Source organism: Bombina bombina, chromosome 8, assembly GCF_027579735.1.
Source record: "Bombina bombina isolate aBomBom1 chromosome 8, aBomBom1.pri, whole genome shotgun sequence".
Taxonomy (NCBI): Eukaryota; Metazoa; Chordata; class Amphibia; order Anura; family Bombinatoridae; genus Bombina; species Bombina bombina.
The window spans coordinates 271,235,566-271,252,662 of record NC_069506.1 but is presented as its reverse complement, the minus strand read 5'-3'; the positions used below and the strand labels follow the sequence as shown (position 1 = coordinate 271,252,662).

The 17,097-nt window shown below is 39.3% G+C and overlaps 1 protein-coding gene across 25 annotated transcripts in view; it reads left to right on the top strand.

Annotated features, from left to right (window-relative positions):
• Positions 1 to 17,097, top strand: part of PHLDB1 (pleckstrin homology like domain family B member 1) — a 258,964-nt gene that overhangs the window by 140,030 nt on the left and 101,837 nt on the right. For 14 of the 25 annotated variants that reach the window (XM_053691324.1, XM_053691318.1, XM_053691320.1 and 11 more), the window contains 2 exons: positions 4,990 to 5,277; positions 7,938 to 8,075. In XM_053691324.1, coding sequence (XP_053547299.1) covers positions 4,990 to 5,277; positions 7,938 to 8,075 — 426 coding nt within the window. Of the gene's footprint in view, positions 1 to 2,770; positions 3,246 to 4,989; positions 5,278 to 7,937; positions 8,076 to 17,097 lie in introns of those variants that run through there. The other 11 variants (XM_053691314.1, XM_053691334.1, XM_053691323.1 and 8 more) reach the window with 4 other exon arrangements.

Below are 17,097 nucleotides of genomic sequence, written 5' to 3'. Positions count from 1 at the left end.
TGTATGCAGTATCTCAAGTCTGTTGTGACTATTATTCTACAACAACTGCGCAGCCTTTTTACATAACAGCTAGTTTTTTCCATTACAGAAACATTTTTTTTTTTTGCTCAGAAATTATATTCAAAACAAGATATTGACCTCTAGTTATCAAGCCGTCAACCACAAATACGCTGGAATTCCGCAGTGTATTTGTGGCGAGCCTGATTCGCCTTAGTTATCAAACCCTACAGACCAGGAAAAGTAGAATATAGTGACGTAACATACGATCCGCCGGACTCAGTCCGACACAGATCGATGCTTACGTCACTCAAGATGTTCCGAACGCAAGTTCGGCACAATCTGACTACTTTTGCTAGTTATCAAATAAAATTAATAACTATTTAATAACTATTGTACCTAGTTAAAATAAATACAAAGTTGCCTGTAAAATAAAAATAAACCCTAAGCTAGCTACAATGTAACTATTAGTTATATTGTAGCTAGTTTAGGGTTTATTTTATAGGTAAGTATTTAGTTTTAAATAGGAATAATTTAGTTAATTATAGTAATTTTATTTATATTTTATTTAAATTATATTTAAGTTAGTGGGTGTTAGGTTTAGGGGTTAATATGTTTATTATAGTGGTGGCAGTGTAGGGGGAGCAGATTAGGAGTTAATAAATATAATATAGGTGGCGGTGGGCACCGGGAGCGGCGGTTTAGGGGTTAAACAATTTATTTAGTTGCAGCGGGGTCCGGAAACGGCAGGATAGGGGTTAATAACTTTATGTAGGTGGCGACGGCAGATTAGGGGTTCATATGTATAATGTAGGTGGTGGTGGGCTCCGGGAGCGGCGGTTTAGGGGTTAAAAATTGGATTTAACTTACTGGACACAGGATTGATACATTTGCATAGAAGAGAGGTGAGAGAGATAAAAATACACTAAGGACCCATTGTGGCCCCCAGGTCTAAGCTGGACAACCTAAATCATAATGCAACAAATACATTAAAGTTGTTTATCTTCTAAAAAGTGATTACTAGTTGAGCCAATCAGTGTGTCCTGGTTGATATAGGGCTGTTTTTAAAGGAAGGGATTTATAAAGGATCAGTAGGCCGGTACAGAGGTCAGTGTTTATTAAAATGCTTCCTGAATTCCCCCTCTAGATGGTGTCATGGTACTTATTTCTGTTTGTGTTAGGCTGTATTTGCTGTTGTGTCAGTCTTAAGCATTTTGTGAGCAACTCTTTTAATTTGAACTAAAGAGGAATGGAGAAGCTGTCTGACTAAACGCTTTCACTTTCAGTCTCTGGCGGCATTCCTTACATTCTGGGGCGTCTTTAACTCTCTGGGTGCTGAATGCATAGAAGTGTATGTGAAGGGGAGGTTTAGTGTGTACAGAGTGCAGACAGGTGCTGGGCAGGTGTGTTTGTGATCTGATAAGGACAGGCGTGTACGTGAGAGGTGTGTGAGGAGCTCAGAATGTGCAGCCCCAGGGCACGGTAAGTGTGGTGAGGACAACCGCAAAGCAAAACTAGGTTTCACTTTTAACGTATGCGCCTTTTTGTGGGTTTTCTTATTGTGTATCTATATGTCTGTGTGGTTAAGGAGGGCATGTGTATGTGCTTGTACAATATGTGTTGCTGAGGTTTTAGGATGTTTGTTCGTTGGCCTGTACATTGTTTTTGGTCAGTTTCTGTGAATGGTTTTTCATTGAGGAAGTAGATCAGAACTTAAAGGGACATGAAACCCAATTTTTTTAGAAAGAGCGTGCAATTTTTTTTTTTTTTTTAATTCTGTTTTATTAAGGGAAACAAATTCAATGTTACTTATTAAGTCATGGTATACAGACAAGAAATGAATTACAGTCTACAAGTAAAAATATTCATGCAGAAGCATAACAAACCAATTTGTAGATCATCAGTCTCTGACTTTTTACAGCTGTGATTTGTCTAATTTGGTGTAACCATGACCACAATGTCTTTTTGTGAGTGCAGAGATCCTTTCCAATGTATTTTCCACTCTTAATTCTTCATACCAACATTGAAGAGCGTGCAATTTTAAACAACTTTCCAATTTACTTCTATTATCTAATTTGCTTCATTCTCTTGATATCGTTTGTTGAAAAGCATACATACATAGGCTCATTAGCTTCTGATTGGTGGCTGCACAAAAATGCCTCGTGATTGGCTCACCCATGTGCATTGCTACTTCTTCAACAGGGATATCTAAAAAATTAAGCAAATTAGATAATAAAAGTCAATTTGAATGTTGTTCAAAATTGTATTCTCTATCTGAATCATTTGGGTTTCATGTCCCTTTAAGAAATACTACTTTGTTTTGTTTATTTCTGATTTCTGACGTTTTGGACTATTTTGCATATGTTTAAATGTAAATTTTGTGGGATATTCCTCAATATTTTGGGTAGCTGCTAAATGTATAAATGTTTCAATTCCAGAGGAGATGTCTCTGACCACCACTTCACAGAAGTGCAGTCATTGACACTCCTGAAGAACAGTGCAGAATGAAACTCTCTGTGGGTTACCCTCCAGCAGATGAGTGCAGTGAAATACACTCCTGCCGAACACTGCAGAATGATAGATCCTCAATGGGTTCCCATGCAGCAGATGAGTGCAGTGAAACGCTTCTTCAGAGCACTGCTGAATGAGGGATCCTTTCCAGCAGATGAGTGTAGTGAGAGTGGCAGAATATCAAGTAGTGGGATCACCTCTGGCAGAGCATAAAAGTGTGAGATTCCACCCAGCAGGCAAGTGTGAAATGTGTTACATTAGGGTTTCCCAACTACAGTTCTTAGGACCTACAAACAGATCAATAGCACAGGTGATATTTTCAACTGCTCAGCACCTGTTGTTATCTAACCTTTTTGTCATACATGGCAGTCCTAAAAATGTCCTGTCAGTGGGTCCTGAATACTGGAGATAGGACACCATATGTAAAGTGTTACAGATTAAAAGCTCTGTCTAGCAGAGTGTTAAAGAGTGAGATAACCCCTCCAGCAGATAGTTCTAGAGCTGGATACACCTCCAGCAGGGTGTTGCAGAGTGAGATATCCCCCTTCGACAGAGCATTGCAGACTAAGATACCCACCTATGATAGAGAGTTGCAGAGTGTGATCCCCCTCCTGCAAAACATTGGAGAGCGTGTTTTTCCCTCCCAGCAGAGCAAGATCTCCCCCTCTCCAGTAGACCGTTGCAGAGAGCCTCCGGAAAGCTGTTGCAAAAAGACAGCTCCAGCAGAACATTGCAGAGTAAGATACCCCCTCTTGTAGAGTGTTGCAGACTGAGATACCCCCTCTTGTAGAGTGGTTGCAGACTGAGATACCCCCTCTTGTAGAGTGGTTGCAGACTGAGATACCCCCTCTTGTAGAGTGGTTGCAGACTGAGATACCCCCTCTTGTAGAGTGGTTGCAGACTGAGATACCCCCTCTTGTAGAGTGGTTGCAGACTGAGATACCCCCTCTTGTAGAGTGGTTGCAGAGTGGCAAGAGCCTCCTGTGACAGAGACTTGTAGAGCGAGATCCCACTCAACAAAGAACTAGAGAGTGAGAAAGCAGAGCACTATTGAGTAAGATCTACTGATGCATAATCTCTTAGTGTGCTCTTTTTACTTGTGCAGTGTACTTCTTTTATTGTAATTATATCACAACAGTAGTTAAACTTTTTCTAAAATTTCTTTTGAGAATATTATTCATTTAGCCAATCTGAATTTAAACAGAAAGAGGTATCTATGTAGCCTGTTCTATAACTGTGGTAAGTCAGTCATAGCCTGTGGCATCTGTCACTTGAAAGCGGAGCCAGGAACTTCTAATAAAGAAATCTAGGAAGGAACTTGGCTGAAGTGCAATCAGTCTGTGTAACTGAGCTCTTCCTTCCGTTCTATCGTTTTACATTTAGACACACAGATAAATCTGATAGTTCTGAGCTGCTAATCTCACTTCGTCATTAGCAGAATTATAAAATAAAACGGTAGAGGCGCATCCTTGCCTAGCTTTTGGAATGGGCAAGATCCTGACATTTCATAACAACCAAAAGTATAAAGTTGGGCTGAAGTCACATTTCTAATTAGTGATAACTTTGTGTGTTAATAAGATTTAATAATACAACATTGGTTAGAAGCTTGAGGTCGTTTTGTTGTTATTGGTATTATATTATTTTTTTGTTATATAATTCATGAATACCCAATTTTTTTCCTTTAAGATTCAGATAGAGCATGCAATTTTAAAAACTTTTCAAAGTATTTATTATATAATTTGTTTGTCCCGTTGTATCCTTTGTTGAAAAGTATACCTAGGTAGGCTCAGAAGCTGCTGATCGGGGGTTGCACATTTATGTGTCTTGTCATTGGCTTTCAGCTTACTCCCCAGTAGTCGATTACTGCTTCTTCAACAAAAGATACCAAATGAATGAAACAAATTAGGTAATAGAATAAAATGGAAAGTTGTTTAAAATTGTGCGCTCTATCGGAATCATGAAAGAAAAAATTGGGTTTCATGTCCCTTTTGTTGTTTACTTTCTTTGTCACACACAGGAATCTGGGTTTCCCCTAGTGCCAAAGTATTTCTATAATTATATTTATTTGTTTAGTCTATTATTTATAAGTTTATTTTTTTGATTGGCACACATTGTAAATAAATAAATGAAACTCTCTTCTCTTGGTATCTTTTGTTAAATATCATACCTAGGTAGGCTTAGGAGCGTACACGTGTCTTGAGCATTATATAGCAGCAGCCTTTGCACAATGTATGACACTGTTAAAAGCATTGTAGTATATTTTATATAGTACTTTAGACACTTGCATACACCTGAACCTCTTTAGATATGCTCTTAAAAGTAAATTGGAAAGTTTTTTTTTTTTGTTTTTTTTTTAATTGAAAGAACAAATTTGAGTTTGGTGTCCCATTATTTTTTTGTGACTCATGACCACTGCCAATATGTGAAAATGCTCAAGCTATTGAAAGTGCAGAGCATTTATTCTTTCTTTGTCTTACGCAGGAACGCCAAAGGTTGGAAACCATCCTGAGTCTCTGTGCAGAGTATAGTAAGACAGATGACACGTCTCCAGCCCCTCGTCTGGAGGAGACCAGGAGCTTCCCTTCAGTAGGGGGCTCAGATGTGAGGAGCACAAACCTTTTAACACGGAGACCCTCATGGGAGAGTACCCGGATCCCCACCCTGGAGACTGCAGGGAGTAGAATGAGGTCACGTGGGGAGCAGAACGAAGAGGAGTCACAAAGAGAGGAGAACAGCAGTACAGAAAGTACTCAGCATGAGGTGAGAGAGGTGAGAGTATAGCATGATATGGGAGAGTATCTAGCATGAGCTGAGAGAGTATACATCATGGGGGGGGGTTTGGGGAGTACCTTAATGGGATCACTCAGTAGTTTAGTGGTGGAGAGTGCTCAGTATAAGGTGACAGGAAGGGAGAGTACCAGCGGTGGGTGTATTGCTAGAATGACTTGACAAGAGAATGACTGTACCCAATATGAGGGGGAAATGAAGATTTCCAAAATAAAACACAGGAGGACAAACTGCTTAATCCTTGAGAGCAAAAATAAATTACAGAGAAGGCAGCACAATATGCCTCTGGATTCCACCTGGTTACAGCCCATAGCTAAGTCCGTGTTCTCCCCAGGACCTAATTAAGTCACACCAAGCTGATATTACTGTGTGTGATGTTAGAGACAAATTTGTAAGAGAGTAGATGTTCCTGGGGGGGTAGACAAAATGAGAAGTGATGTATAACAATTGGAGGATTGGACAAATAACCGGGATCTAATGTTTATCACATCAAAGTGTAAAATTATTCATTTAGGGAAGAAAAATCCAAATTAATTACAGACTCAATGACACTTTACTGACTGTTACAAATGAGAAATTGGACTTGAGAATTATTATTTCAGATGATTTAACTAAGTAAGGCCAGCAGAATGCTCGATGTATTGGAAGAGGTATTTGCAGCAGAAATAGTAAGGTTCTTATGCCAATTTACAGATCATTAGTTAGGCCTCATCTTGAGTATTGTGTGCAGTTCTGGAGGCCATATCTTCAGAAGGATATAAACAAACTTGAATCTGTGCAAAGAATGGCTACCAAAATGGTACATGGTCTAAAAATAAAACATACATTAAGTATATTAAAGGGCTTAATAAAGATGAGGCTGTATTTTACATAAAAAGAAAATGCAAGAACAAGGGGTCATGATCTCAAGCTGAAGAGTATTATATTCAGGAGCAATGTGAGGAAGCACTTCTTTACAGAAATGGTGACTGATTCATGCAATGAACTTCCACAAGAGGGGGTAATGACAAACACTGTGGGGGGCTTTAACCCTTTAAGGACACAGCTTTCAGTTTGCTCAATTATTTTATGACGGAAAAATTCCGTCATATGTCCTTAAGAGGTTAAGAATGCCTGGGATAAGTATAAGGCTATCTTGCAGACTAGTGTTTTATACTTTTAGGAAATATCGGGGCAGACTTGCTGGGCAGCACTATTTCGTGCTATTTAATGCTTCAGACAACTACCTAGGTATCTCATCAACACAGATTATCATGGGAACAAAGAAATTTTGATAATATAATTAAATTGGAAACTTTAAAAAAAAAAATGTTTGGGTTCCATAGCCCTTTAATCATTTTATGGCTAAATTCTATACGTTTGGTTTTAAAGTTTTTTTTTGTTTTTTTTTAAACTGCTTCCACCCAGCTACTTCATTTTTTTCAGTTTTCCTTTTTATTGAGTATTTCTAAGCATACACACCAATATGTCATCTTACATAATTAAATGACATTATATAATTACACAGACACTATGTCAAACATGTATTATTGATATACAGTAATTAACATAAATCCATAACCATAAAAAATCTAATTTATGTTAAAGGACCAGTAAACACAGTAGATTTGCATAATCAACAAATGCAAGATAACAAGACAATGCAATAGCATTTACTCTGAATTTCAAATGAGTAGTAGATTCTTTTCTAACACATTTCAAAGTTATGTATATTTCCACTCCCCCTGTACCATGTGACAGCCATCAGCCAATCACAAATGCATATACGTATAGTCTGAGTTCTTGCACATGCTCTGTAGGAGCTGGTGACTCAAAAAAAGTGTAAATATAAAAAGACTGTGCACATTTTTTTAATGGAAGTAAATTTGAAAGTTGTTTAAAATAACATGCTGTATCTGAATCATGAAAATTTAATAAAACCTGAGTGTCCCTTTAATACTTATCTTCCTTCAGTTATTCAGTGAGACTATATTGAATCTTCTGAAAATTTGTAAACGTTTCTCTTTGTATTTCCCCCCAAAAAAATTATCAATCTTATATTCTAAGTTAAATCGTAGCTACTACATAATGACACCGGGCTGGCAACATTTTATGTGGAGCACACTGTAAACATTATATGCAGTATATAGGGTTTAAAATGTGCGTCTGTTTTTGTTAAACAAACGTCATTATTACTTTGTTTCCTTGGCACTGTATGCAGAACTGTTTGTTTTGTATTGAGAAGTGGGCAAATAACCCATGTCAGATGAGAGAGAGATTGTATCCATTATGACATGAGCCCGAGAAATGATGGGAGAAAAGGTGGATACCCTTTTGTAAGGAAGGAAGAGAACGTAGTGTTTGATGAAAGAATGAAATATGCAGCATGAGGTAAGATAGGGAGAGTAGTCAAAGTAAAGCGAGAGATGGAGGTTACAGATTGTGAGGTGGGAGGGTATCAAGTGAAGAGTATATAAGGGAAGAGTGCTCGGCATAAGGAGGGGAGAATTTGGCTGATGGAACATCTGATGATAGTTGATGTTGGAAAGTACCAGTATGTTGTAATAGATGGGGGGCATACCCAGCATGTATGGGAAGAAAATGTTGAACAAAGTCTAGTTTGACTTGCTCTTTAATGTTACCTCTCTTGCCATCTTCACTAGCAGGAAGACACAGCACCTCCCAGTGGTGGGGAGATATTTTCCCTGGAGGAGCAGCGCCGGCAGACTCTAAGCCGCGTGGATCAGCTTAAGAACAGGGTGACCGAGTTAGAGGGACAACTGCAGGAGAGTGCTCGAGAGGTAAGAACAAGACTTTTACAGGTGACAAGAATTTCTTTTGGTATCTTTTGTTAGATATTTGCTCCATTTCCTGAGAGCATACTTGGGTAGTTTCAGGAGTGAGCAAGTGTCTTGAGCACTGTGTGGCTGCCGTGTTTTCCATAATGAATTGCAATGAGGACTATAGTAAAATAAGCTGATTTTGTTTAATAATAAATACTTTATACTGTAATATAACAAGACATGCAGATATGACATTCACAGTCTGAATTGCTTTCAGATTAAACCACCGAACTCCTGATTTGTATCTATCGAACAACCTGAGAAAAATGTTTTGGAAAGTTTCCCTGTGACCTCAGGGTAGTGTAAGCTGCATCACAGAGACGTCATTCAACTGAGATGTGTTCGATGCATCGTTGCAAACAATATTCTTTATGCCACACTGAGGGTTCTAGGGAAACATTCCAATTATTTATTTATTTATTTATTGTATTTAGCAAGAAATAGAATAAAATACATACAAAACATACAAAAAAAACATACATACATACAATTTTAAGCAACTTTTCAATTTACATCTATTATCAATTTTGCCTCATTCTCTTAGTATCCTTTATTGAAGGTGCAGCAATGCACTACTGGGAGCTAGCTGAACACATCGGTAAGCCAATGACAAGAGGTATATATGTGCAGCCACCAATCCGCTGCTAGCTCCCAGCTCCTGATCCTACCTATGTATCCATTGCAACAAAGGATTCCAGAAGAATGAAGCAAATTAGATAATAAAAGTAAATTGGATTTTTTTTTTAAATTGTATGCTCTAATCAGGGGTCAGCAACCTTGGGCCCCCAGATGTTTTGGAACTACATTTCCCATGATGCTCAGACAGCCTAAGGAGTGTCTCAGCATCATGGGAAATGTAGTTCCAAAACATCTGGGGGCCCAAGGTTGCTGACCCCTGCTCACAAGGGAACATTTTACAAATAGGATGTGATGTTTGTTAGACTATGTCATTTTAAGACTAGAGATCCTACACTATTGTGTGTTTAACCCCCATAAAGGGTTTAAACATAGTAGAAGTGCTGCTTGGGACTAGCAGTGCCCCAAGCAGCTGCACTAGTTATAAATCTGAGTCGTGCAACTAACACTGCTGATTGGATCAGTGTTGGGTGTGGGACCAGCAGTGCCCCAATCAGCTGCACTAGTTATACATCGGAGTCGTGCAACTAACACTGCTGATTGGATCAGTGTTGGGTGTGGGACCAGCAGTGCCCCAATCAGCTGCACTAGTTATAAATCTGAGTCGTGCAACTAACACTGCTGATTGGATCAGTTTTGGGTGTGGGACCAGCAGTGCCCCAATCAGCTGCACTAGTTATACATCTGAGTCGTGCAACTAACACTGCTGATTGGATCAGTGTTGGGTGTGGGACCAGCAGTGCTCCAATCAGCTGCACTAGTTATACATCTGAGTCGTGCAACTAACACTGCTGATTGGATCAGTGTTGGGTGTGGGACCAGCAGTGCCCCAATCAGCTGCACTAGTTATACATCTGAGTCGTGCAACTAACACTGCTGATTGGATCAGTGTTGGGTGTGGGACCAGCAGTGCTCCAATCAGCTGCACTAGTTATACATCTGAGTCGTGCAACTAACACTGCTGATTGGATCAGTTTTGGGTGTGGGACCAGCAGTGCTCCAATCAGCTGCACTAGTTATACATCAGAGTCGTGCAACTAACACTGCTGATTGGATCAGTTTTGGGTGTGGGACCAGCAGTGCCCCAATCAGCTGCACTAGTTATATATCTGAGTCGTGCAACTAACACTGCTGATTGGATCAGTTTTGGGTGTGGGACTAGCAGTGCCCCAAGCAGCTGCACTAGTTATACATCGGAGTCTTGCAACTAACACTGCTGATTGGATCAGTTTTGGGTGTGGGACTAGCAGTGCCCCAAGCAGCTGCACTAGTTATACATCTGAGTCGTGCAACTAACACTGCTGATTGGATCAGTTTTGGGTGTGGGACCAGCAGTGCCCCAATCAGCTGCACTAGTTATACATCGGAGTCGTGCAACTAACACTGCTGATTGGATCAGTTTTGGGTGTGGGACCAGCAGTGCCCCAATCAGCTGCACTAGTTATACATCTGAGTCACGCAACTAACACTGCTGATTGGATCAGTTTTGAGTGTGGGACCAGCAGTACCCCAATCAGCTGCACTAGTTATACATCTGAGTCGTGCAACTAACACTGCTGATTGGATCAGTTTTGGGTGTGGGACCAGCAGTGCCCCAATCAGCTGCACTAGTTATATATCTGAGTCGTGCAACTAACACTGCTGATTGGATCAGTGTTGGGTGTGGGACCAGCAGTGCCCCAATCAGCTGCACTAGTTATACATCTGAGTCGTGCAACTAACACTGCTGATTGGATCAGTGTTGGGTGTGGGACCAGCAGTACCCCAATCAGCTGCACTAGTTATAAATCTGAGTCGTGCAACTAACACTGCTGATTGGATCAGTTTTGAGTGTGGGACCAGCAGTGCCCCAATCAGCTGCACTAGTTATACATCTGAGTCGTGCAACTAACACTGCTGATTGGATCAGTGTTGGGTGTGGGACCAGCAGTGCCCCAATCAGCTGCACTAGTTATAAATCTGAGTCGTGCAACTAACACTGCTGATTGGATCAGTGTTGGGTGTGGGACCAGCAGTGCCCCAATCAGCTGCACTAGTTATACATCTGAGTCGTGCAACTAATACTGCTGATTGGATCAGTTTTGGGTGTGGGACCAGCAGTGCCCCAATCAGCTGCACTAGTTATAAATCTGAGTCGTGCAACTAACACTGCTGATTGGATCAGTTTTGGGTGTGGGACCAGCAGTGCCCCAATCAGCTGCACTAGTTATACATCAGAGTCGTGCAACTAACACTGCTGATTGGATCAGTGTTGGGTGTGGGACCAGCAGTGCTCCAATCAGCTGCACTAGTTATATATCTGAGTCGTGCAACTAACACTGCTGATTGGATCAGTGTTGGGTGTGGGACCAGCAGTGCCCCAATCAGCTGCACTAGTTATATATCTGAGTCGTGCAACTAACACTGCTGATTGGATCAGTGTTGGGTGTGGGACCAGCAGTGCCCCAATCAGCTGCACTAGTTATATATCTGAGTCGTGCAACTAACACTGCTGATTGGATCAGTGTTGGGTGTGGGACCAGCAGTGCCCCAATCAGCTGCACTAGTTATATATCTGAGTCGTGCAACTAACACTGCTGATTGGATCAGTGTTGGGTGTGGGACCAGCAGTGCTCCAATCAGCTGCACTAGTTATACATCGGAGTCGTGCAACTAACACTGCTGATTGGATCAGTTTTGGGTGTGGGACCAGCAGTGCCCCAATCAGCTGCACTAGTTATATATCTGAGTCGTGCAACTAACACTGCTGATTGGATCAGTGTTGGGTGTGGGACCAGCAGTGCCCCAATCAGCTGCACTAGTTATACATCTGAGTCGTGCAACTAACACTGCTGATTGGATCAGTTTTGAGTGTGGGACCAGCAGTACCCCAATCAGCTGCACTAGTTATAAATCTGAGTCGTGCAACTAACACTGCTGATTGGATCAGTGTTGGGTGTGGGACCAGCAGTGCCCCAATCAGTTGCACTAGTTATATATCTGAGTCGTGCAACTAATACTGCTGATTGGATCAGTGTTGGGTGTGGGACCAGCAGTGCCCCAATCAGCTGCACTAGTTATACATCTGAGTCGTGCAACTAACACTGCTGATTGGATCAGTTTTGAGTGTGGGACCAGCAGTGCCCCAATCAGCTGCACTAGTTATAAATCTGAGTCGTGCAACTAACACTGCTTTTTTTTTAAATTTATCTTTATTGACCAATTCGGTATGTACTTCATATAACAGGGCAAACACAGAGAATCAGATTACAAGAAAAACACAAAAAAAAACAATCCAGCGGATGTGACATTCTTATATAAACAATACTATGTAACAGATAGAGACAATTTCACCACATCCCTATACAGTCAGCGCTTTATACATATCTTATTGCCATTTGAGATCCGTACAAGGTCTCTGTAGGTGCAGACTTTTAAAGTATCTCTGTGAAATTCCAATAGCTATATTTCATACCAAATTAGGGGTTTTATGATAGATATAATGAGCAGAAAAAAAGAAAAAAGGGAAAAAAGAGAGAAAAGAGAAAGAAAAAAAAAAAAAAAAAAAAAAAAAAAAGTAAGAATAGGTTTCCCCTCTCACCCCTCCCTCACCTCCCTTTAGGTTCTTAACTCGACCTCCACTCACTGTAGATCTGGGCCAGGCTATTCATTTCCGCTTCCTTCCCTTTTATAGACTAGGTATATATCAATACCATTCATTTGGGAAAACATTTGAAAGAATTAGCGTCTCAAAAAATTCCGATCTGCGCAAATTACGCACAAGTAAAAACTGACTAGCAAGTGGATAGGACAATATAACTCTTAACCATTTCATAAAAAAAGTTTTGACCCTTTTCTCTTCGGAGGGAGCTATATTCAGCTGTTCAAAAATTATCTGGGCGTGTATCGTATTTATAAAACAGCCCATTGTAGGAGCTTTTCTATTCTTCCAACCTTTTAATATGAGGTTACGACCAAGCATAATTGCCGTGTTAAAAAGGTTAGTGTTAACTCTGTTATGGTCCATGTTGTAGAGAAAAAGGATATGGTTAGCTTGGAATTTTAACCTAACATCTAAAGCTTTATTAAGCCAAAATTCTACTTTTCTCCAGAACTGGAGTATTTTGGGACAGTTCCAGAAACAATGAATAATATCTGCACAAGAATTATTACATTTTGGGCATTTTTCTGCAGAATTCGCGTACCACTTAGATAGTTTCCCTGGTGTCAGGTAAGAATTGTTGAGTAATTGTATATGTGATTCTTTCCAAGTTAACGGTATATTCGCGCCTTGCACCCATTTATAACTTGCGCTTAATGATTCTGCTGAAAGATCCGTAAAGAAAACATGCCACTTCTGGACTAGATTATCCCTAAACAATTGGGCTTGTTTATCCAGCATAATTTTATATAAAAGAGCTATGCTATGTTTGCCTGACTTATAGCTTGCTATATATTTTTCAACTTCCCCCCACCCATTCGCATCTGTATTTAATCTATTAATTCCTGCTATATAATGTCTGATCTGAAGATAAGCAAAGAAATTCTTATTAGATAGAGAGAATTCTATAGCAATATCCTCAAACGTTCTTATCTGAGACATATTATTTAAACATTGGTTTACATAAAGCAGACCTTTGTGCTTCCAAGTCTTATAGACTTCATGGGATAGTCCAGGCATAAATTGTGGGTTACCTTGTATCGGGAGAAATGGGGAAATCTCAAAATTAACTTTGATCGTTATATTTAGCTTTTGCCATGCTTCAATAATATTAGATAGTGTCTTTATGTGTTTGATATGGTCTGGTAATTGTTTCGTCGGGCAATGCAATAAGGCTTTAAGAGAGAAAGGTGCGCACAGATTTTCCTCTATAGATAGCAGTGAGAAATAGCTAGTCTCTGATAGCCAATCAATTGCAACACGGGCTAATATAGCCAAGTTATACTTTTTGATATCAGGGAAAGATAAGCCTCCTCCTTCCAATCTTGGTGTGAGTTTGGCTATGGATAACATATGTCTTTTATTGTTCCAAATAAATTTAGCACATTCTGAGTTAAACCTTTTAATGTCGTGAGACAAAATAAAGAGCGGCATGTTTTGCATAATATACATCAATTTGGGAACTAGAATAGACTTAATAATCATTATTTTGGCAGATAGAGAGATAGGGAAGGCGCTCCATTGTACAAGTTTCTCAGAGGTTTTTTTAAAAAAAGGAGCATAGTTAAGTCTGTACCATTGTTTGGGGTCAGCATGGAAATATATTCCTAAATATTTAATACTAAGGGATTCTTGAAAGGGATGTTCTTGGCAACTGTTTTTATTTTTATTAACCCATAGAATTTCAGACTTGTTAGCGTTTATTTTATAGCCCGAGATAGAGCCAAACAAGTCAATAATTTTTAAAACATGTGGTATACTTTTCTTTGTGTTTTTAACGTATAGGAGCAGATCATCCGCATATAAAGATAGAACAGATTTTTGTTCCCCGAGCCTAATTCCTTGAAGCTCTTGACGTAGCATTATAGCCAGTGGTTCTATAGCCACGTTAAATAATAACGGAGAGAGTGGGCAGCCTTGCCTCGTCCCCCTACATAGTGTAAGATATGCAGTATAGCTACCATTGATTAGTATATTCGACCTCGGGTGATCATATATAGTCTTGACAAATTTGGGAAATTGACCTGTAAAACCAAATTGCGCTAACGTGGTGAACAGATGGTCCCATATTATAGCATCAAATGCCTTTTCGGCGTCTATTGTTATTATCGCGATATCTTGATTAATTATTCTTTTTTCCGCTAGTTTATTCCAAAAATATTCTAGTATTAATGCTACTTTCCGTGTGTTTTTAGTTGGGGATCTTTGATGCATAAAACCCACCTGATCCGGATGTATAATAGGATCTAGGCATTTTTTCAGTCTATTAGCCATGATGTGAGTTAATAGCTTATAGTCTAGATTGAGCAGTGAGATAGGTCTATATGACTTAGGGTCTAGTGGCGATTTGCCCTTTTTCAGTATCAGTGAGATTATAGACTCAGAGAAATATTTTGACATGTTTTGCCCCTCAATAAAATAACCATTGAATAGTTGTACCAAGACATCTATTATCTCCATTTTAAGAATTTTGTACATCTCTGCCGGAATTTGGTCTGGGCCCGGGGCTTTATTAAATTTAGCTTTTTTAATTGCTTCCGCTACTTCTTCTTGGGTTATTGGGCTATTTAAATCTGTGTCCATTTCTTGTGCTAATTTTGGAAGGCAGATTTTATGCCAAAAGTTGACTTTATTATTAGCATTTATTTCTTTCGCAGCATATAGATTTTGATAGAATTGAAAGAATACATTTTGAATCTTAGATTGATCTGTTACTCTTTCTGTCCCATCATAGATAGCCTCTATTACGTTAGATTTTTTCTTTGCTTTATCTAATCTAGCTAGAAACTTAGCAGACTTCCCATATTGGCCTTTATATTTAGCAGTTAACTTTAGTTCTTCCCAAGCGACTTTCTGTTTAATAAAGATATCCCTTTCTGTTCTGGCCCCATTGTATTTATCTCTTAATCTCCTAGAAGGATTATTTATAAATTTACGATATGCGTTTTGGACCTGGTTAGAAAGCTGACTTTCCCTCCGCTGCAACTTTTTTTTTTTCAGAATCATAAACGCTTTAATCTCGCCTCGCAGATAGGCCTTTGCAGTTTCCCAGAATATTTCAGTTTTTTCTCTGTATGATCTATTTAAAGAAACAAATTCTTTCCATTTGTGTATTAACCAATTATTGAATTCAAGATTGTTCACTAAATAATTTGGGAAGAAAAAATTATTTCTGTTGTTTCTCTGTGGCGGGTGTAAATGTATGTCTAGGAAAATAATTGCGTGATCAGATATCAGAATATCAAATATCTTAGTTTGAGTCTCTAGTTTAATCATGGAGCTGGAAATCAGAAAAAAGTCTATACGTGATAAGGAGCCGTAGGTCCTCGAGTTGCAGGTAAAGGACCTCGTATCAGGAAATTGTAGGCGCCAGATATCATGTAATTTCAAATTTTTACATATGTGTTTAAATATTTTGGCCTTCTGACCCGAGAAAGTGGAGTTCCTAGAACTAAGTCTGTCTAGGGCTTCTGATGGTATTAGGTTAAAGTCACCCGCTAGAACAATATTCTGATCCATAAAATTAGTTAGCATAAAGACTAAACTATTCCAGAAGGTGGGGTCTGCTCTATTAGGTCCGTAAACATTACAGATCACCATTTTGAAATCCTCGACCTGCAGCTCAAGGAGGGCCCATCTCTCCTCAGGGTCTAATGATACTCTTATAATATTATACGTAAGTTTTTTATTTAACAAAATAGCTACTCCCTTTTTCCTTCTAGAACAAGGGGTGGCAATCACCTCTCCCACCCATTTACATTTGAGTTTGGTTACTTCCTCTTGCTTTAAGTGTGTTTCTTGTATTAAGGCTATATCAGGGTTATGCTTACCCAATTGTCTGACTATAGTTTTCCTCTTGATTGGGGAGGTAATGCCACCCACGTTCCAAGATAACAATCTAATATTGCCCTTCATCTAATCAATATATTGTAGCATGATTAAAATAAGTTTAAGGGGCGAGCTAACGCAGACGGGTAGGGGGGAGAGGGGAGACGGGAAGAGGGAGAGAAGGGAAAGAGAAAAAAAAAAAAAAAAAAAGAGGATACAGAAAAAGAATTGCAAACAGAGATTATTTGCAGAAAAAACCTTATCAGGCGAAGCGAAGCCTGGTACACTTTAGGCCGCAGGGGCAGCCTATAAATTGATTTAGGGAAAAACATTCTTAGCTCTAAATCTTTGTACAGCATTTCCATTATCAGCAAGAACAGTAGTGCCCTAACTAGAAAAAAACACAGATACTCTCTATTTTATAGTTATCCCAGTCCTCATGTAAGTGTTAGCTTGTGATCTTTAAAGTAGCCTTTAGCTTCTTCTATATTGTCTAGTCTAACTATGCCCTCCTTTTCTTCTATGATAATTCTTGCAGGGTACACTAATTTGGCTAAAAAACCCTCTTTGATTAACTTGGTACAGAAAGGGGCCATTTCTTTCCTCCTGAAAGCAGTATCAACAGAGTAGTCTTGGAATATTAAAATTCTGTTATTTTCAATGTGAAAGTTATCTGTTTTCCTATATAAACGCAGCATATTTATTTTATCTTGGAAATTTAAGAACTTTATCAGGATTGGTCTATGTATGTTTTTACCATTTGCTCTGCTTCTAGGAGGACCCAATCTGTGAGCCCGTTCTATCGGTATTGGTAATTGGGAATATTCTACCCCTAAGGCTTGGGGCAGTGTTGTCGCGGCAAAATGTAATAGGTCT